General features: G+C 34.7%; 1 protein-coding gene across 1 annotated transcript in view; it reads right to left on the bottom strand.

Annotated features, from left to right (window-relative positions):
• Nucleotides 1-20,455, bottom strand: part of LOC126775357 (small G protein signaling modulator 1-like) — a 117,056-nt gene that overhangs the window by 64,663 nt on the left and 31,938 nt on the right. Inside the window, exons 5-19 of the mRNA XM_050497228.1 lie at nt 13,117-13,336; nt 12,488-12,605; nt 11,412-11,518; nt 10,553-10,677; nt 9,185-9,301; nt 8,956-9,092; nt 7,684-7,781; nt 7,460-7,598; nt 7,011-7,186; nt 6,032-6,176; nt 5,533-5,692; nt 5,143-5,335; nt 4,351-4,879; nt 2,474-2,628; nt 1,720-1,844 (exon numbers count right to left, since the gene is read on the bottom strand). Coding sequence (XP_050353185.1) covers nt 1,720-1,844; nt 2,474-2,628; nt 4,351-4,879; nt 5,143-5,335; nt 5,533-5,692; nt 6,032-6,176; nt 7,011-7,186; nt 7,460-7,598; nt 7,684-7,781; nt 8,956-9,092; nt 9,185-9,301; nt 10,553-10,677; nt 11,412-11,518; nt 12,488-12,605; nt 13,117-13,336 — 2,544 coding nt within the window. The remainder of the gene's footprint in view (nt 1-1,719; nt 1,845-2,473; nt 2,629-4,350; nt 4,880-5,142; nt 5,336-5,532; nt 5,693-6,031; nt 6,177-7,010; nt 7,187-7,459; nt 7,599-7,683; nt 7,782-8,955; nt 9,093-9,184; nt 9,302-10,552; nt 10,678-11,411; nt 11,519-12,487; nt 12,606-13,116; nt 13,337-20,455) is intronic.

Here is a 20,455-nt window from a genome sequence, read left to right as displayed (position 1 = left end):
AAATATATTATTTAGTAACAGAATATCCTTTATTGTAATAGTATATACAAAATGGCGGTCCTATTGCTAAGCGGGAGTGATGATAGATTTTCAGAATAACGTTCCGCATAATGTAAAAACTTTTTGGGTGACAACAAAAATAGTCACTATTTCAGCTAACAATAAACACGGACAGCGTACTAGCTCTTACATGATTCCTCGCTTAATAAATAGCTTAGATAACAGAATAAGTAATAAATATAAGTTGAAAATGTATTATTTAAAACAATTATAGCGTTTATTGTATGTAAATTGGGCCGGTTGACGTGGTTGGTAGATACTTGCCTTTCACGACGAAGGTTGTGGGTTCGTTTCCCACCCAGGACAGACATTTGCATGCATGAACATGTCTGTTCGTCCTGAGTCTTGGTGTAATTATCTATATAAGTATGTATTTACAAAAGAAGCTGGTGGTAGGGCTTTGTGCAAGCTCGTCTGAGTAGGTACCACCCACTCATCAGATATTCTACCGCAAAACAGCAATACTTGATATTGTTGTGTTCCGGTTTGAAGGGTGAGTGAGCCTGTGTAATTACAGGCACAAGGGACATAAAATCCTAGTTCCCAAGGTTGGTGGCGCATTGGCTATAAGCAATGGTTGACATTTCTTACAATGCCAATGGCTAAGAGCGTTTGGTGACCACTTACCATCAGGTGGCCCATATGCTCGTCCACCTTCCTATTCTATAAAAAAAAAGAAAAGTAGTATATGTAGCATATCAGTTGTCTGGTTTCCATAGTACAAGCTCTGTTTAGTTTTGGATCAGATGGCTGTGTGTGAATATTATTATTTATTTAAATCCATAGACGAAAAGGCACTCAAGATAAACTTTCTTGGTTTTTGTAATGCCATAATTTAATTGTTATTGGGTTGTTTATACTGTAAAATAAAAAAATAAAAAACTTCCAGGCAACTATTAGTTAAGGACATTAGATTAATAGAGCAGTAAGGGGTCGTACAGTTGATAAAGGCTATAGGATAAATGCGCATAATATATTTTCTTACAAAAGCAGTTATTATGAGAACGGGAATAATGGACATATCTATATTTGTAAAATGGTAAAAAATATTGACCGCATAACAATTATAAAAATAAATTATTGGCAAAAAAACCATTCTTAAATACAAGCTTTCATATACAAAATGTGTGCTGTTGATCGTTGAAGAGTTTCTTCGTATGGAGCCACATTCTGTGACATTTACCATAAAAAAAGACAAGAAAAAAAAAATGTATTGTCATTGAAACTGAACCGACACGTAAAATAACAACTCCGTAGGACGAGAAAGTTTTTTTAATTCAATTTGCAAGATTCGGCCTAAACAAACAACAATTCAAATAAGATACCATACCCGTAATGATACTCAGAGCCGAGATGGCCCAGTGGTAGAACGCGTGAATCTTAACCAATAATCGTGGGTTCGAACCCGGGAAAGCACCACTGAATTTTCATGTGCTAAATTTGTGATTACAATTCATCTCATGCTTTACGGTGAAGGAAAACATCGTGAGGGAACTTGCATGTGTCTAATTTCACTGAAATTCTGCCACATGTATATTCCACCAACCTGCATTGGAGCAGCGTGGTGGAATAAGCTCCAAACCTTCTCCTCAAAAAGAGGAGAGGAGGCTTTAGCCCAGCAGTGGTATATTCATAGGCTACTACGGTAATGATACTCACGTGCACATAATATTCCTCAGCTTATCCAAATTCTCATCTGTGAAGAATGGGTAGTTCCTGTCGCACCTTTGAACGTCTTTTTCAATTCTATGCAGATTCAGAGCAAAACTCTCGACCAATTCGTTCTGAAACAATACATTTTAAATAGAAATTTAAGTATCATGATATTACGTAATATATTTAACGGATTGATATAATATATATAAATTAACACAGAGTTAGCAAAAAATTTCCGATACACGTGAGACTTCCAGAATCTTGCTAGTAAAAAATATTTTAATTTTTTAAAGATATTACAAATAATACACGAATATAAATACAAATAGGCTATTTCGAGTGAAAAAAATATTGTAAATGAATATTATTGCTTTGACTTAGAAATTTAACTAATCTTTAAATAAACGGAGCGAAAGTAAAAAATCGCCAATAAATGAACATCAACTTTTTTTTATAGAATAGGAAGACGGACGAGCATATGGGCCACCTGATGGTAAATATGACCAACGCCCATAGACATTGGCATTGTAAGAAATGTTAACCATCGCTTACATCGCCAATGCACCACCAACCTTGGGAACTAAGATGTTACGTCCCTTGTGCCTGTTTAAAAATTACATTGGCTCACTCACCCTTCAAACCGGAACACAACAATACCAAGTACTGCTATTTTGCGGTAGAATATCTGATGAGTGGGTGGTACCCACCCAGACGAGCTAGCACAAAACTCTACCAGCAGTGAAGTGAATCAACTCACGGAATACACCCCGCCGTTGGAGCTGGCGGGGGACACGCAGGCGGAGCGCGTGTCGGGGCGCGCGTCGCTCGGCTCCAGCGTGTCGAAGGACGCGCCCGCCGACTGCGACTCCTCGCGCACCACGCCCAGCGGGCTGCGCGCCGGGCTCGCGTTGGCTGCGGACACAACGAGTCAGACGGTTGTAGCCAACCCCGAGGTCACCTAGCCACAACGATTCTAGCGTGACCTAACATCTTAAGCGTTAGTGGATTGCTAACAGTAGCAGCCTCTAAAAGGTCTAATGCAAGATTCTACCGATTTACTAGAAGGTTCCGATTGGAGAATACACATGTGACAGAAACTCCCAAATTTGTAGGCTTTCTCAGACTTTTAAAACTGAGCGTGAGTTTAGGTATAAGCACAAATTGAGCACATGATTTTTTTTTATATATATTTTATGTTTATAGATCTACAAAACAAAATGACAATCAAAAAATTCAAATGATTACATTTCTCTTGATGTAGACACGACATGCGCTTTTGATTAAGTGCGAAAAAAGCGTCTAATCTGTGACAGCGACAAAGACCTAAGTTTATAAGTTTTTTTAATAGCTAAATAATTTAAACTATCGAAACAGTTTTTTTAAACTTTTTATCAATGAGGCTATAGAACTCGGTAAAAATATCATAATTAAAACGAATACTATTACACATGCGGTATAAAGGCGAGTGGCTAAGTACATTTGTTCTAAAGGTAGGAAGACAAAAGTTCATACAATATCGCATGCGACTATTTGGACGAGGAATAGAAAACTGTATGCATTGCAGGATATCGGACGAGTCAATAAGTCCATGAATTAGCTTGTATAGAAAGACGATATCATTTATTTTCCTTCGAGTGTAAAGTGAGCTTGCTCTGTAAAAATTCGGTCTCTGTGCATACGATTTAAGTTCGAGACATTTATTATCGGTGTAAGAAAGGTGATATAAAAATCTCTTTTGAACTCATTCAAGTCTATTTATGTGAACCTGATAGCGAGGGCTCCACACTACACAGCAGTACTCCAGGATATTTCGAACAAAGGTATTAAATAAAAGAATAGAAACACTCGGTTGCTTAAATATCTTTAACTGTCTATTAATAAATCCAGATAGTTTTGACGCTTTTTTTATTATATGATCTAGATGTAGCCTAAAGCTTAGTGAACGCTAGAAGTATAACGGCAAGATCACGTATGCTCGTTACTTCTTGGATAGTTGAATTATTATTGATATAATATGTCACCTTATCAGAATAAACTTGCGAGAAAATTTTATGTAAAACATTTTGTGGGGTTGAGGTACATTTCATTTAAGTGTATATTTTCAAGACATCAGCATAAAATTTGAAGTTCAATTTTATATTAATACATAAATCATTTACGAAGATTAAAAATTACGTTTACGTATTAAAGTTTACGTATAAATATAGTTTTACCAGAGCTAACTTAAAATTCAGCATGTATCAGACTCGTATTTATTACTAAATCAATATAGGACCAACGCAGAGTGCAGACACATAATATTTACAAAGGAACTATAGCAATTTAATTTGTATAGACGATATACATAATATCATCTTGTGTATTGTTCTTTTTTAATTTTGTTTTGTGTTTTGTCTAATTTCATTGAAATTCTGTCACATGTGTATTCCACCAACCCGCATTGGAGCAGCGTGGTAGAATAAGCTCCAAACCTTCTCCTCAAAAGGGAGAGGAGGCCTTAGCACAGCAGTGGGACATTAACAGGCTGTTACTGTTACTGCACTGTACTGTATTGTTCTTTTGCACGCACAGAATCACGACAGCATCAAAACGCAACAACATTTAATTTTAAATGACTTAAATCGATGTGTTTACCTGTAGTACCAGCAGACGCAGGAGAACCAGATGGAGCTAGATCAACAGATGGATTTGTTATAATAACGCTCGTATGCTGCTGATGCGTGCTCGGTTGATATTCATCTATAGACGACTTCAAGTCACTCCCATTAAGGTTAACGTTGGCACTGTCGACACTGCACAATAGACCTCTCCCTTCACCCTTTTGTACGAATCCTTCCGCAAGTCTCTTAATCTCAGCTATACTCTCGCGTCTCATATCCGGGTTTTCGACGACACTCTTAATATATACTTCGTCGTCATCGTCTAAGTCACCTAGACTGTCTATATCCCTGCTATCAATGGTCTCCGATTCCGTATCACCGTTTACTTTGTTAGATTCTTTGGCTCTCTCTTCTGAATCCATTTCAATATTGTCGACTTCATCTATACTGGGTGCTCTTGAAAGTATAGGTTTAGATTCATGTTTCCTTTGTTCGTTCTCACTGGGCTCGGGTGAGACAATTGGTGGATTGTCTGATATGACGCTGCAATCATCTTCAAAGATCTGTTAAAAGTTTAAGTTTTTAATTTATATTTTATTATTAACTGTTACTTAGTTTTATAAGATGATTGCTGTAGTTTCCTATAATTGAAAGAGCTCATAGACATATATTTAGTATAGTGTGTAATGTAAGCTTGTGATGTGTAAACCTTGTTGGAGAGCCTAATAAAATATATATATAGTGTTATTGATAAAAGACACTGCACTGATTTTAGAACTTTGGTTCCAGAATATATTTTAAGGACGTCACGTGTTAATGCGCTCACCTCGCCAGGCTCGTTGACTTCAGGTCTTGGTTTTCCTGAAGATTCCGTGAGTCGAGCGATTGACGCAGCGGTAGCTTCTCTATCTCTTTGTCGCACGATCGCTTCCACGCACAACCATTCGGACATTGTTGTTTCGTATTGTCTTCGGTAATTCACGTCCTGTTCGATCCTTTCTTCGGCTGTTGAGCCAAACCTAAAAATGTACATTTCATTGTTATTATTTTACAGATTAAAAGAAATAAAGAAATATATTATTTAGTATAAAAGGCGGTTGTTTTGCTTAATGACCATTTCTTCCAGACATCCTTCCGATAGGATTATTTTTCCTCACGAAAGCATTTTCATACTATTAAAAAGTTCTACTTAATGTTTATTTTATTGATTACTTACTCATAATATCCTAAGAGGAACGGCCAGACCTCTCTTCTAATATCATGTTGAACACCGCCGTAGTAAACTATCCTGTACACTTCATCTTTATCAATCACAATACCTCGATTGTCCATCATGGATCGCCACAACTCTTCGGTTAGACCAGTTTCTATACCATCTGGAATAATATATATATATAAATGTGCATTTAAAAATATATTTAAAATTAAAGATTACATTCACTCAAATTAATTGATATTATTTATCAATAGATTGAGAGTTAAACAATGATTTCTCTTTTTTGTCACCATCGGTTTGACATTAGAAAAAAGGAGACAGCATAGATTTTATCCATTCAGTCCCCTAAATAGATAAAGTAGCACATATTTAATTTATTTCCATATTTAATTACAATTAACCCTAACTTATTCTTTAAAATGACTGTGTAAAGTAAAATTAGCTCGAGATTTTTTTGCTAAATCGAATTGAGCGTTACACAAAATAATCAGATTCTTACCTCTTGATATTATATTCGGATTCACTAATCCGCTAAGATGTGTTCGCACTGTGGACAGATGTCTGCAATAAGCGAGCCAACCATAAAATGCCCGTGAGATGATTTGTCGACGCATTGTACTACAGACAAGCTCGATCGATGCAACCTAAAAGTAATACCGCAATTGATATTTCAAAAACGCATGTCTTGTCAATCACAGAAAAAGTTGGTGAAATGGAACTTCTTGGGCGGCGATTCCATAATCGATTTGCTGGACGAGAATTGAGAGTTAGAATATTTAGGACACGTCAGCTGTATACAAATTTCGTTAGATGAGAGAGAGGAAATATGAGGGGAGAAAGAGCTATATATCACTAGAAGTTGCTATTACGTGTGCAGCGCTGTCAATGTTTTAATAAGAATTCAATTGCATGGTTATTAGTTCAATATATGTTTGAAAAAATACATGAAATTAATTAATCTAAATCAACAGCTCATGAACATTTATTCGGTCAATAGAAGTTCATTCGTTGAATTTTGTTACAGCAGGATAATTTTAACAAGAATACTCTATATACTTCTACGATAGTAAAATTTATGAGCTATTTTGCTAAACTACCATATTATACATTTCCAGTATAAAAAAACAAACATTCTACTAAGTTACGAGTTAATATTTAGTCTTGCTCTAAAACATTTCACTACTCCTCTAGTTTCATTAAATTCTTTCATAATAAAACATATTAATCAAACATTGCAGCCAAGATGGCCGAGCGGCTATAGCACATGATTCCGAATCAAGGCCAGACACTGCTGAATTCTGAAGGAAAACATCGTTAAGAAACCCGTGTCGAATGAAAGCCACATTAATATCATGAGAGAATGCACTAAATTAGATGGCATTAGAGCAACGTGGTGGAACAAGTTCCACCACGTTGGAATTAAAAAAGGAGAGGCCTTGACCCTTCATAGTACAACATGAAACCTTCTAGTGTCTCACCTCCTCCACGATGGGGTTGGGCGCAGGCAGCGCCGCGTGTCCGTTGAGCGCGGGCGGCGGGTAGTCCACGGACATGGTGGACGAGTCGGACGACGTGGTGGACGTGGACGCCAGCGGGCGGCGCGGCGTGCGCGGCGGGGACTGCACCGCGCGCTCCAGCAGCGAGTGGCGCATCGCTGGGGACGGCGCCGCGACGATTATCATCACGTATCGAAAACTTCTTCATTTTGCATTTGATATGTCCTTTAGACATTGACACGGCCAGAAGTATAAGCGAGTCCTTACCTCACACCGTCAACTTCGCCCCCTATAGGAGATGTTATATACCATGTGCCCGTACGAAGCTATACCACCGGTAATTTTAATTATTTAAAAACGATAAATGTAGCCTTAACAGTAACTGGTGCTGCCACCTACATTTCTAGTATCACAAGCCAACTAAAAAATACCTTCTCTATCTGTAATAGCATTGTTGACTATTCGGAACACATAGTCTCCCGCTACTTCTTCCCAATCGGGATCATCCGTCTCGCCGCTCTCGCACAAGCTCGGCAAGGGTTGCCTGCGGACTTTGCCACGACCAAACACCTTAAAGTTTACACATTTATTTTTTAATTTGATTTCTATGCAAAATAAATACCACTATTGTTATATAATTCATAATATACTTAACCTTTCCTGTTCCTCGTTGCGACCAAAGTGGTGGATCGAGTTGACCGTGAGGAAGTAGGCCTGTTTCTAAGCTACTTAGAAATGACAGCAAATGTCCTCCTACAAAAGGAATATTAATAAATTATTATAACAACCGGGGCGCAAATTTTACTAACAGATTGTCAAATTATCGCAATCGAATCGAAGCGTGATCATTGCCGTTTATCCGATTTCTTATTCTTTAATATAATTATCGACTATTGGCATAAACTTTGACAGTTAAGTTTGGTTTTGACATAGCGGTATATGTTAACATCATATCGGTCTGGTTCCGATCCGAATACATATAGAATAGTCAAAGTTAGATCGGAATTATAATATAATAATATCCTGGGACATTTTTCACACACGGCCATCTGATCCCAAATTAAGCTTGTTCTATTTATTTTGTAAATACATACTTATAAAGATAATTACACCCAGACTCAAGACAAACAGACATGTTCATTCACAAATATCTGTCCTGGGTGGGAATCGAACTCACAACCTTCGGCGTAAAAGGCAAGCATCCACCAACCACACCATTATCATTTATAATTGAATCGGGAACGTATGGTAATCGTTATAATTTTGTAGAATTCGGCCCCTGTATAGTAAGTTCAATCTACGAAGACGCGCCCCACTATTACAGCTTATATTGCACACTAAATGTGTCGCATATTAAGTATTGCTTTATAAAATGTACTTAAATGTTACATTTAAGTACATTTTATAAAGTTAAAATAATCCGTAATAAAATATAATGTTTTTCACATAAAATTATGTAAAATAGATAAAAATTAAAGAGACGATTCAAAACGATAAATTCAATAAGAAAATGTAAAGAAAAAAAATTGTTACGATCTAGTGTCTTCAAATATGATTTGAAATTATGTAGGTATGTATATTAATACAAATTAGGTGAACGATTTGAAAATTTATATGCATGAATATGTCTACCCGATATATGCACATACATACATACCTTTGATTGAGATTTCACATTATTAAACAACTTAACCTTAGTCTAATATTTCTAAACCATACTTTGTTTATTTATAAGAATAAAAAATAATAATTTAAAAAAGCTAAATCGTCATCAAAAGCTAATCGTAAAGTAAACGTCTAATTAATTTACAAAATAGTCTTAACGTTAAATAATGGTAAGCAATTTCAAATCTATTAGCAAACTCTAATTTCGTTATAGCAATCTAATCAAACCATTATTTCTATCATCGATTAAATGTAAGCAAACCTTTGGGAAAATGTATAGGAGGTCGTTGAACTCCATCTTGTCCAACCAAAATGAGAGCATCACTCAATTTAGATCGATGAACGTGAACATATACCACTTCCCATACACAGACTTGTAGCGACATCGCCCAGTACACGCTGAAAATTTCAAGGAAATATATGATAATAAGTAAAATATTTCACAATTATTCCATCGAATATAAGCAAATACAATACGAAACTACACATACCAATTGATACAAAGCGAACCGGCACATCTTCGTCTATACACGGTGCAAGGAGCTGCACTGCACAGAATACACTCATGTGGACACGCCGACACATGCACTAGGTGCCAACGATACTGACTACACATACACAGACACAAGCATACACTAACTGATTCTAACATAGAGAAAATACACGTCACGCCCAAAAACTTGTTTTGCATTTAAATTAGTAAAACTATATACAGCATCGATTTTAGATCGGTTTTAGAGTAATTGGAGATAAAAGTTCAATCGAGAAATTCTTATACTAAAGACTCTGTACTATGGAACCAAACTCAATTTTTTTTTTTTTATAGAATAGGAAGGCGGACGAGCATATGGGCCACCTGATGGTAAGTGGTCATCAAACGCCCTTAGACATTGGCATTGTAAGAAATGTCAACCATCGCTTACATAGCCAATGCGCCACCAACCTTGGGAACTAAGATTTTATGTCCCTTTTGCCTGTAATTACACTGGCTCACTCATCCTTCAAACCGGAACACAACAATAACAAGTACTGCTGTTTTGCGGTAGAATATCTGATGAGTGGGTGGTACCTACCCAGACGAGCTTGCACAAAGCTCTACCACCAGTAAAATGGTGCTCATAAAATTACATACAAGCAATAGTGAGTAGAATTATATTTCAGGCACGTTAGTTTCTTTGTTCTTTCAAAATGAATTGAAAACATTTAATGGACCTTTAATGGCCGATTACTATTTTACAAAAACGATTCGTTTTGCTTGCTTTTTATTATTATATTTTTTTACGTGACGTAATTCAGAAGTTATCATTTGTAATTACAAATCAAAAGGCTACAAATAACGAATCCCTTACTATTTGTTATTAAATAAATTTTAATTAATTCGTTTTAGAAAGAAATAAACGTTAATAAGGCAATTCCTGTATGAAAAACAAATAGTTTCAAAGTATCAGCCACATCAAAGATATGCAAACCTGTTGAATTTATTGACATATATGACAATGATGTAATATTATGATTCGACCATATATAAAAAAACATATATGTTTGTTTATGTATACCAATAATGTATATATATATATATTATAGGTTTCTCAAAAATATTACACATTTCAATAGATTGAAATATAAAAAAATATAATAAATTATACATTCAATTTGACAACAGCTAATCAGTTCTTTGATAACGCAAATATTTTATTTGGGCGTAACGCATACCAGACAGAATAAAAAACGATATCTACATTATGACAGATTGCAAAATAGGACATCATGATAAATAATACATATGACTACTTAATTAACAAGTAAATACATTTAAAGCGGCTACAGCTACATTAAAAAAAATCATAACAATATTATACCTTTTGTCAATTCCCTCGCTTTCGGCGTAACCGTTCATCAGTTGATTGGGAGTCCACTTGATAACGAGTCCAGCGGCTGTTTGATGTAAGCTCAAGTAACCAGCCATAGGCTCCTCAACGTCTTTCTAAAATTTATAATAATGATATATAACACTTAAATATAGTTGAGATAATTACAGTTGATTTATTGGATAGCTGATAATACTTCAACCCCAAGATCGTTAGATCAAATCCCTAGCCAGTAAAAATGTTATTAGATTTTCTGTCGAGAAATTTCAGAAGCAGCCTGAAGTGTGATAGTTGGCAATATTTACACCACTGTACTGTTTCCAGTCGTGTCGGGTTTGCTGTCCCATCGGATTATGAGGGCGCGGAGAGGACGGAGAATGAAGTGTTTGCGCACAGAGTTGTGAGCTAGTCTCCCTTAAAAATGTTTTGGCCACAAAACTATTCAATAAGAATTAAGAAGTATAACGATGATCCGTTATACTTCTTAATACTTTACTTTGCCAAATGATAAGCCATTATCGCAGTAATTTAATCTAAAATTTATTTTAAACTGGAAATTACTGGGGATTTTTTCCATCCACATATAATATCCACTTAATTACTGTGTACAGGTTTGAAGGTTGAATGAGCTAAGATTACTATTTGCACGATCTAGGGACAAAACAATTAGTGGTTGAAGGCGTAATGACGATGTAAGAATGCTTAATATTCCTTACATAGGTAATTGTATTTGGATGATGGTAAACAATTTGCCAGCCTGGCTTTTTAAAATAAAAATCAATCTTTAATGAAATAGTAACGAATATCATTTACAAAGTTGTCAAAAAAGATATACATAAAGTAAACTTACCGGCTGAACTCGAACATTGTTTTTGCCGTATAGAAGAGTCGCTCTCGAATTCTGATGTAAACTCTCAACGTAATCTTTAGCGTTGGACGCAGTTGCATTTGCAGTTCCTGTATAATTTATGAAGTTATTTAAAAACTTTTAATGTACTTAAAAGTACATTAGCTTTTTAAAAAAAAAACAGATTTATTAAGATGAAGAACTATTCTGTTATCGAACTTGCAATTCATATAAAACTTTTGAACTAAGAAACATATTGTAGCAACGCTTTCGAATAAAAATTAAACAAAGGAATTCTAAAGTAACAGTAATGTTCCACTATTGGGCAAAAGTCTCCATCTCTCAGGATGTTTTTATACATCGCTAAGTACGAGAAGCAATATAAAAACAAATTAATCAAATGACAAGTTAAATGAGAACAAAAAAAAGATAATATTATTAGGTATTTTAAAAAAAAACCACTATTTCCATAAATCAGGTTTTCAAGCTATTACGTCTCTCTTCAAAATACTATAAGGAACCAACCGACATTTTAGTACAAAATTAAATCTAAATAAGACATCTAATTAAAAGTTCTTAAGTTCTGTGAATGTATATATATGTCGTGGAAAGCGATATCGTTTAATATTAAGTTGCTGATTTGAGCATCATAGTACCAGAGAAGGGGTAAACACCATGACGTCACTTGTTATTGCAAAGGCGGCACGTGGAAAGTGAGGAATTGAAATGGCACATTACGATTTCGGACACGGACCAGGTCACTTCTCCGAAACGAAACTGTCGGTTTACCCAGCTTTACTTTTAAGTGTGTTTGATTGTGTTCGTAAGAAAATAAAGTAAGGTTATACAAAGTGTATACTATCATTTTCGCCACCTACGCAATGGACCCTGTACCACCTACTCAAAATGGAGACAGTAGTATCGCTCACCCGTCGCAACCGTCGTCATATATAATGTCTTCGAAATTCATTGACAGTCTCATAGGACCATTTTCATAACCGTTAAGAGCTTCCTCGCTAACCCATCTCCAACTTCATGCCTACTACATAAAATTGTTTTAGTAGTAGAAAATAATTAACCTGTAGTCACTGTACTGCCGTCATCTGAAGACGCATTGAGACTTCTTCTAAAGTTAAGAATGGGCCTCCGTACAGACGGCGGCGTGGTCGTACCGGCTGACATCCTATGTCTCTGAACCTTCGAAAGATTTATAATAACAATGATATTAATTATAAAACAAAAATATATTAAAACACAAGAATTAACTTACTAATGAGTTAATTCTACTAGTAGTAATACTGTTGTGTAGTTTATTATATATAGTTGACTCGGCTAAATTTACTAACTTTTTTATGACGTTTAATGTTGCCTACTAATGTGGATACTGAAGGCTAGCTGGTTAACGCAAACCCGCCTCAGTAAGTAACTCACCCAAAATTTGCTGCACCAACCAAATAGTTATAATTTATAGTGCTATGTTTTAGAACAGGGCAAAGAAACGTAACATCCTAATTCCTACCCTCCATTATGTAGCTTTGACGTTATAGGAAATGGTTAATATTTATTACACTGACTGCTGACTTACAATTAGCTAGCCCATCTGCTGCTTAAGTTTTTATAAACATAGCAGAAAAATATTATGAGGGTAAAATTATTTGTTAACTCAACCACATATTTTAAGATAAAATAAAAATATTTATTTCCTTACCAGTTCATCAGCCGGAGGATCTGACCAAAAGCAAGCCGGAGCCTTGGCCTTAGAGTATTCCAAGGCACAAGGACCAACCAGTAAAGAACTCAGGATACTGCCGTAGTCAGGATCCGCTACCAGTGCTTCTCTTTCGTAGTATCTACTGGCATTGTTGACTAAATGTTCGATAATTTTAGCCAGTTGACGTTCGAACAGAGCTATTCGTATCCAAAGGTACCTGGGACGACAAAAGTTAACGTGCCCGTCAGTTACATCATTTCCATCCACAAATTAATTATCATAAAAACATATTTTACAAGATCAAGTGAGGTGTTTCGGCTTTTCTAACAAAAATATTTTACGTCATCACAAACATATTATGCAAAAATATCTAGACAAATTTTAATTAAAAATATTTCATCGGTACGGTAATAAGCTTTAGCTTGATACCTTTATCCCAGAGAGCTCTTCAGCACAGAAATATTTAATTAAGTAAATACAACGTCTAAGCAAGCGAACTTGTGTACACAGCTGGTCGTAATTGGTATTTATAGAATTACTCAGTGTAATATTTTCAGTTAAACTTTAAATTTTAAAGTTATATATAGAAATTTGATCCAGTATCAACTCGGAATTAATTGAAAGAATACTGATATCATTTCCGACTAGGGCACACAGAAGTACTCACACCCACAAAATATTTTATACTCCTTGCGTAGTCTTATATTGGTAAACAAGCTCCCTTAGTACTGTTGTATAATAAATATAATAATATCGTTAGATAAATAGCTGACTTTGTCATTTTTTATTACTCTCCCTTAATCTTTAGAAATAAGTTACTTAATTATTATAAGTTACTTAAAAATTATTTATTTGTGCCACTAGCGTTTGAGACGTCGGGATGTTGGGGGTCGGATGCCCTCAGTTTAATAAGGGAAATTGGCTGTCGCCTTAGAGAGAGGGGATTTGACAGTCGCTCCGGGTCCCACTTGGCACAAAGGTTGTCCATTGCCATACATCGCGGAAATGCGGCCTGCATTATGGGCACCTTTTCGTCGGGTGGGAATCGGGAGAAAATAGTCCTATTTGAAAATTTGACTAAAATAATAAAAATTAATAATGTAAATTTAAATCAAATCCTATGTAATGATCATGATTATATGTACATATTAATTATTATAAAATGCATGATTAGTTTTCAGTAGTACTTTTAATAATTTTTATTATGATTTCGATTCCGATTGTTTTTTAATTGTAACAATGACATTATTTATTATTTAATTTTGACATTTTTAATAATTACTGATGATTTTTTGTTACTTTTAATTTAAATTTGATTAGATTGAATCTGGAAGTGCTATACACTTGTAATTGGCATGCATATTAGATATACTATTATTGTTTTATAAAATGCTTGCTAATTTTTTTCAATGCTTTATATGGATATTGTAAGTGTGCTATTACAAATAGATAAATAAATAAACGTACATTAACAGAAAACGTCCTCACATTTTCCATTTAATTTGACGATTTCCTATATCCGTATTCAGTCTCTATGGTTACATTACCTTATTAGCTAAAGAATTTTTTTTTATTTCTGTATGTAACATGAAACGATAAGTTAACTGCTTGCTAACATTGTGTGTTTTTGGCATCATTAGATCAAACAAATAAAAAGTTAATGAAACGTTATGCTCATTATTGTTTTTCATTTACGACTGGTCATAAACTGGAAATAAGGAGGAACGGTCTAGCAAAGTTATCTTGTTTTATTGGTAGCGAAAAAGCGACTTTATTATTACGAGCATAAGATCGTTAGTAGCAGAAACTTACATAGGTCTTCAGGGAACGAAACAACCATATAAAGGACGAAGTTAAAGAACAAGATTTTCGTGACAAAAGGCTTTTCAATTTGAAAGGTACAGAAAAAGTTGCTGGTATTTCAAGGATTTCAATTGACACCTCGCCTGTGTTATCGTGTTATAAAGAGGGAATAATAAAATTTAATTGTTAATTTAATTATACCTAATTAATATTAGCAATGAAATAAACAAAATATCTTCTTTAAATGTACTTTCTTTGCATTATTAAATTTAAAGTCAAATATATCCTACTAAAATAAGCCTTGTTCAAACGCCAATTTTAAAGGTTAACGAGGAGCTTAAGATTCGTAAGCAGTCTCTCTTCCTAACTTTATGACAGTTTCTATCTCAGTATCTATACAAAATTTAAAAACCCATTAGACAAATAATATAAAAGTTATGGTGAAAATCAATAAAATTAGAGGAAAGTGCATTAATACATCAATAAGGCGTCCAAAAAAAAAGTAACTTTAAAATTGAAATTCGAAATAAGTAAAACCAATAAAGGTTTTATATTTATAATATCGAAATAAATTATAAGCAATAAATAAATATGTATCTTCATCAAAATATATATTAACGTCCCACTGCTGGGAGACTCTTCTACTCTCATGGAGATGGTTTGGAGCCTTTTCCACACTGCTTCACTGCGAGTAAGTGGGTATCCATGTGACAGAATTTCATCGACACATGTAGATTTTCTCACGGGGTTTTACTTCTCCGCCGAACACGAGATGAATAATAACTTAAATTAATTACATGAAAAATAAGTGGGGCTTGTTGTTTCTTTTTTTAATCAAGTATTTATTTAAAAATTCATATTTAATGGTGATTAAACAAATTAATATCAAACTCAATTTATATTAAGATTTCACTAATTATTATTTATGCAACCGTCCGTCCGATAACGACAAAGATATTTAGACTATGTATTCTTATATAGTATATATTTTTTATTATATCAAGACTGGTGATGATATCCGATTTCAGCCACAGCAGCCATTCTCAAGGGATACCGGCTATCGGCGCAGATTATTATATAACCTCACTTTCACAATCCGATGGGAGGGTAAATCTGACCACGACCGGAACAATTTCAGGCATAAGACTAATTAGCTTTCCCAAGCAAGTAATTTTTTTTTTTTTTTTTTATAGAATAGGAAGGTGGACGAGCATATGGGCCACCTGATGGTAAGTGGTCACCAAACGCCCTTAGACATTGGCATTGTAAGAAATGTCAACCATCACTTATAGCCAATGCGCCACCAACCTTGGGAACTAAGATTTTATGTCCCTTGTGCCTGTAATTACACTGGCTCACTCACCCTTCAAACCGGAACACAACAATATCAAGTACTGCTGTTTTGCGGTAGAATATCTGATGAGTGGGTGGTACCTACCCAGACGAGCTTGCACAAAGCCCTACCACCAGTAAGTGCTCATGTTATAGACTTTAGACCGAGAATTATTCGGAACATTAAACACACGAGTTAGTATATTAAAGGCCATTACACTAAAAATATTTAGAAAAAAAAAATTATAACTAGTCACTTATTTTAATCTAGTAACATGTATCTTCATAATGTATAATATTAAACAAAAACATTTAACAAAGATTATTTAGTTAAACATTGATTTTGCTCTTTCTGTCATTATTTATTTGACATACGAAAGAAAAAGAAAAACATTCTTTAACTAATCACTCGCTAAGCAAGGTTTATAAGTAAGAGCTTAAATGTTTTATAAAGCAAAATTGTATTATAGTTTACAAGCGAAAGACAAATTTAATCAACGCGTTACTACATACACGTAGTGTATGCGGTGTTTTCTAATTAAAATGTCACAGAGTTTCCGAACGGTTTCCAGCGCTTGTAATTGGGTTAATTTGCTTTAAAGTATAATATTATTTCTTTTTCTCTTTTAAAAATGAACTTTAAACAGGATAAAAGATAAATGTGCTTTATTAGTTATATTTAAATATATTAAATATGTGTTACTTTAATTCACATATCGATGCAAAGCAGTATCATATGGTAATGCTTTATTATCGGTTAAAAATCAAAATACTGTTTATCGACCCGGTGGTTGTTTTCCATTAAATATAATCATGTAACATGACAACGCAAAACTGCGTATAAGAGCAAGAGTAGAAGTAAAATAAGTAGGCTTACTTGAATAAAGAAGATATTAATTATAGTCGTTTATTTATATCAAAATGTTTTACAAAGTTTTAGTATGTATGTTAAAGTTTTGTCACCGTCAGATATAATTGCAAGTTTTATACAATAAGCGCCCGGAGCGGTGATTTTATCCTTACGCTAAATTGATGTAATCGTTGTTTGTAATTGATGTTTATAAGATCATAAAATTTACAATACAAGTCTATGACTCGCCAGTATTTAAACCCTTACACCTCGCCAGTACTTATATCTTATATAAATGGCTAGCGTTTGAATTTGAATTTAAGAACAGAATTTAAGAACATAAATAAAAATTATATAGTTAGTTTTTTTTCAATGGAAGAAAAAACTTTATCGAAAAATAGTCAAGAAATCTATACTCTCCATATTGCTAAAAGTATTCAATGGACACCCTAGCGCTTTGTGACATGCACTCACGCCGCAATCTTTTTGTATTCGACTAACCTTGATATACACGTGCCGGAAAAAGTTTTCACAGGAAAATAATGTAGAACTATATATCTATGTTAGACACGAGTGACGAGCAAATTTATTTCCTATAAAATCTGACGAACAAAAGTCGAACAAACCAATATTTTTTTATGCAATTCTTAAATTACATTTACTTAAATATAAACCCACAATATCAAAACGATTGCATAAAACTATAAACCATATCATAATTTGCCTTGTTTTTTTATCATTTATTAGAATTATATATAATATTTATTTAAACAGATTACCGATAACAGACGCATATTTAGTTTTTATTTAAAGTATATCTAAGTTTCACTGTTACATATACAATTAATAAATAACTTTAAGTGGTTCACAATCACTTATGAATAATATGTATTAACTTGCCTTGATGTTGCCGCTTACAAGACAAGTTACTATCAGATTATTAAAAAGAAAATATGATAATATAAAATAAATATTTACTCATTTCTTTATACAATTTGAAATTTCCATTTAACTTTTATTTCAGAAATGTAGGCTTAACTGGCCTGTCAGCGTTCGCGGTAGGGAGCCTGACATCTTCGCGAGTACTAAAGCTGAACCGATAAAAAAGCCACGTGAAAACGCACCTCGGCTGAGAAGATTGTCGGAGATTCCATTTAAAAACAATAATACTTATAGAAAATAAAAGGTAAAGAATCATGTTAAATAGTTCACTTCTGCTCTTAAGCATTATCAATTGTTCAAAATATAAGAATTCGTTACATTGTCTATGCGCTGCCGACCATGGTATCTAAAGCGTAATGTATTTTTACCTGTAATTACATTAGATCACTCACCCTTAATTCAGAACACATATATTTCTAGCATTAAAAAAAATATCACAATGACTAAACCTTTAAAATACGAGTACTGATAGTTTTTCACTAAAAACTCTGTTTTTTGTTTTTTTTTTTTTTTTTATATCGCCGGGAGGGCAAATGACTCTACTCCACCTGATGGTAAGTGGTAGTAGAGTCCAAACGCGACGACGGCCAGTACAGACGGGAAAAACGTTCTGCACTAGCCGCCTTCGCCTTGCCGGCCCGCAAGATGCCTCTTCACGCCTCGTTTGAAGGAACCCGGGTTGTAAGAGGAGGGGAATACGTGAGCTGGTAAGGAATTCCATTTTTTGGAAGTGCGACAAAGAAAGGAGTTGCCAAATTTCTTTGTTCGCGATGGAATTGATGTCACAGTTAGGCGGTGACATCGAGAACCAGCCCGCGTGGACTTAAGAAGGAAGGGGGAAGCAGGAATAACAAAAAATGATTATTAAAAACAAAATTGACGGCAGAAAATAATTATGAGCCAGTCGTTAGTTTGTAACTGAAATTCAATCATCCCTGTCCGAACAAGCGTTATGACGTAGTAATACTTTTAATTGGATCCGCGCAACGCTGCCGAACTTTAAATTACAAAACTTGTGCATGCTGTTTTACGGTAACTCGATAAATTATGCTTTTTATACATGATACATCGTTTCAGTAATAAAATTAAAAATGATAAACCTTGTAAAATAATGAAAGCAATTAATATTTATCATGGCGGGGCATAACATAAACGGCGAGTACCTTTCATACTTGAGATTATTCTGATTCTGATTATTCTGTTCGAATTGATCTCCGGATGAACTTGGACAAAACCAAGATAATCTTCAATAAACACGTCAACCCGGAACCGATAACTCTTAACGGAGTTCCTCTCAAAGTTGTTCAGGAGTATGTATACCTTGGCCAAACTTTGCAGATGGGTCGAAACAACTTTAAGAAGGAAGCACGTAAAAGAATACAGCTGGGCTGGGCAGTGTATAGGAAACTTGGTCAAGTCTTTTCGTCACAAATACCGAAATGCTTGAAGACTAAAGTCTTTAACGAGAGCGTCTTACCAGTTATAACTTATGGAGCCGAGACGTGAATACTGACAGTGCGTTTAGTCCACCATTTTAAGGTCGCTATGGAGAGGGCTATGCTCGGATGTGGTTATCCGACAGAGAACCAAAGTTATCGACATAACCCAAAGGAGCTTAGCTGAAGTGCAAAGCTGAAGTGACATAGGGCTGGACACATATGTCGCAGAACCGACAACCGTTGGAGTAGACGTATTCTGGAGTGGAGACTCACGCCTTGGCAAACGTTTCGTAGGACGCCCTCCGGCTAGGTGGAGTGACGATATTCGCAAAGTGGCTGGCAGCGGATAGAAATTGAGAGCTGAGGATCGAGCACAGTGGCGTGCCATTGGAGAGGTCTATGTCCAGCAGTGGACGACGAAGGGTTGATGATGATGATGAGGATGAAGATAAATTAAAATGAATTATATACATAAGTAATTAAATTATATTAAATAGCCAACAATAATTATAAGAAAATCGTTATCCTTACTGATAATATATGTGAAAGTGAGTTTGTTTGTTACGCTTTTACGTCTTAACTACTTATGCAATCATTATGAAATATTGTCACACGTTGTCAGACGTACAGATAAGGATATAGGATATATATTATATAACCTGCCCATCACTCGCGCGGACTTAGTCGCGGGCGAAGACTAGTTATATCTTAAAGTCAATGTCATGACAATATTGGCTAAAAGCAAAGGATAAAAATATCTTAAATAACTACCATTCATTCAGGTAAAGGCTTCGAATACTCTTAGCGAAATATAACATCGTAAAACAAAAATACTCAAGCGAATTTTAAGAGAAATGTGACGAATTTTTTAAAGTGGAGAAAAGTGATTACAATAAAACCATTAATTTTGCTCTCGGAGGCTGAGATATTTGTTTTTCTATTCATCGAAACATTTAGAAAGAAAAGAAAT

The sequence above is a fragment of the Nymphalis io genome, chromosome 18, assembly GCF_905147045.1.
Source record: "Nymphalis io chromosome 18, ilAglIoxx1.1, whole genome shotgun sequence".
NCBI classification, from domain to species: Eukaryota; Metazoa; Arthropoda; class Insecta; order Lepidoptera; family Nymphalidae; genus Nymphalis; species Nymphalis io.
This window is presented reverse-complemented; position numbering and strand designations above follow the sequence as displayed.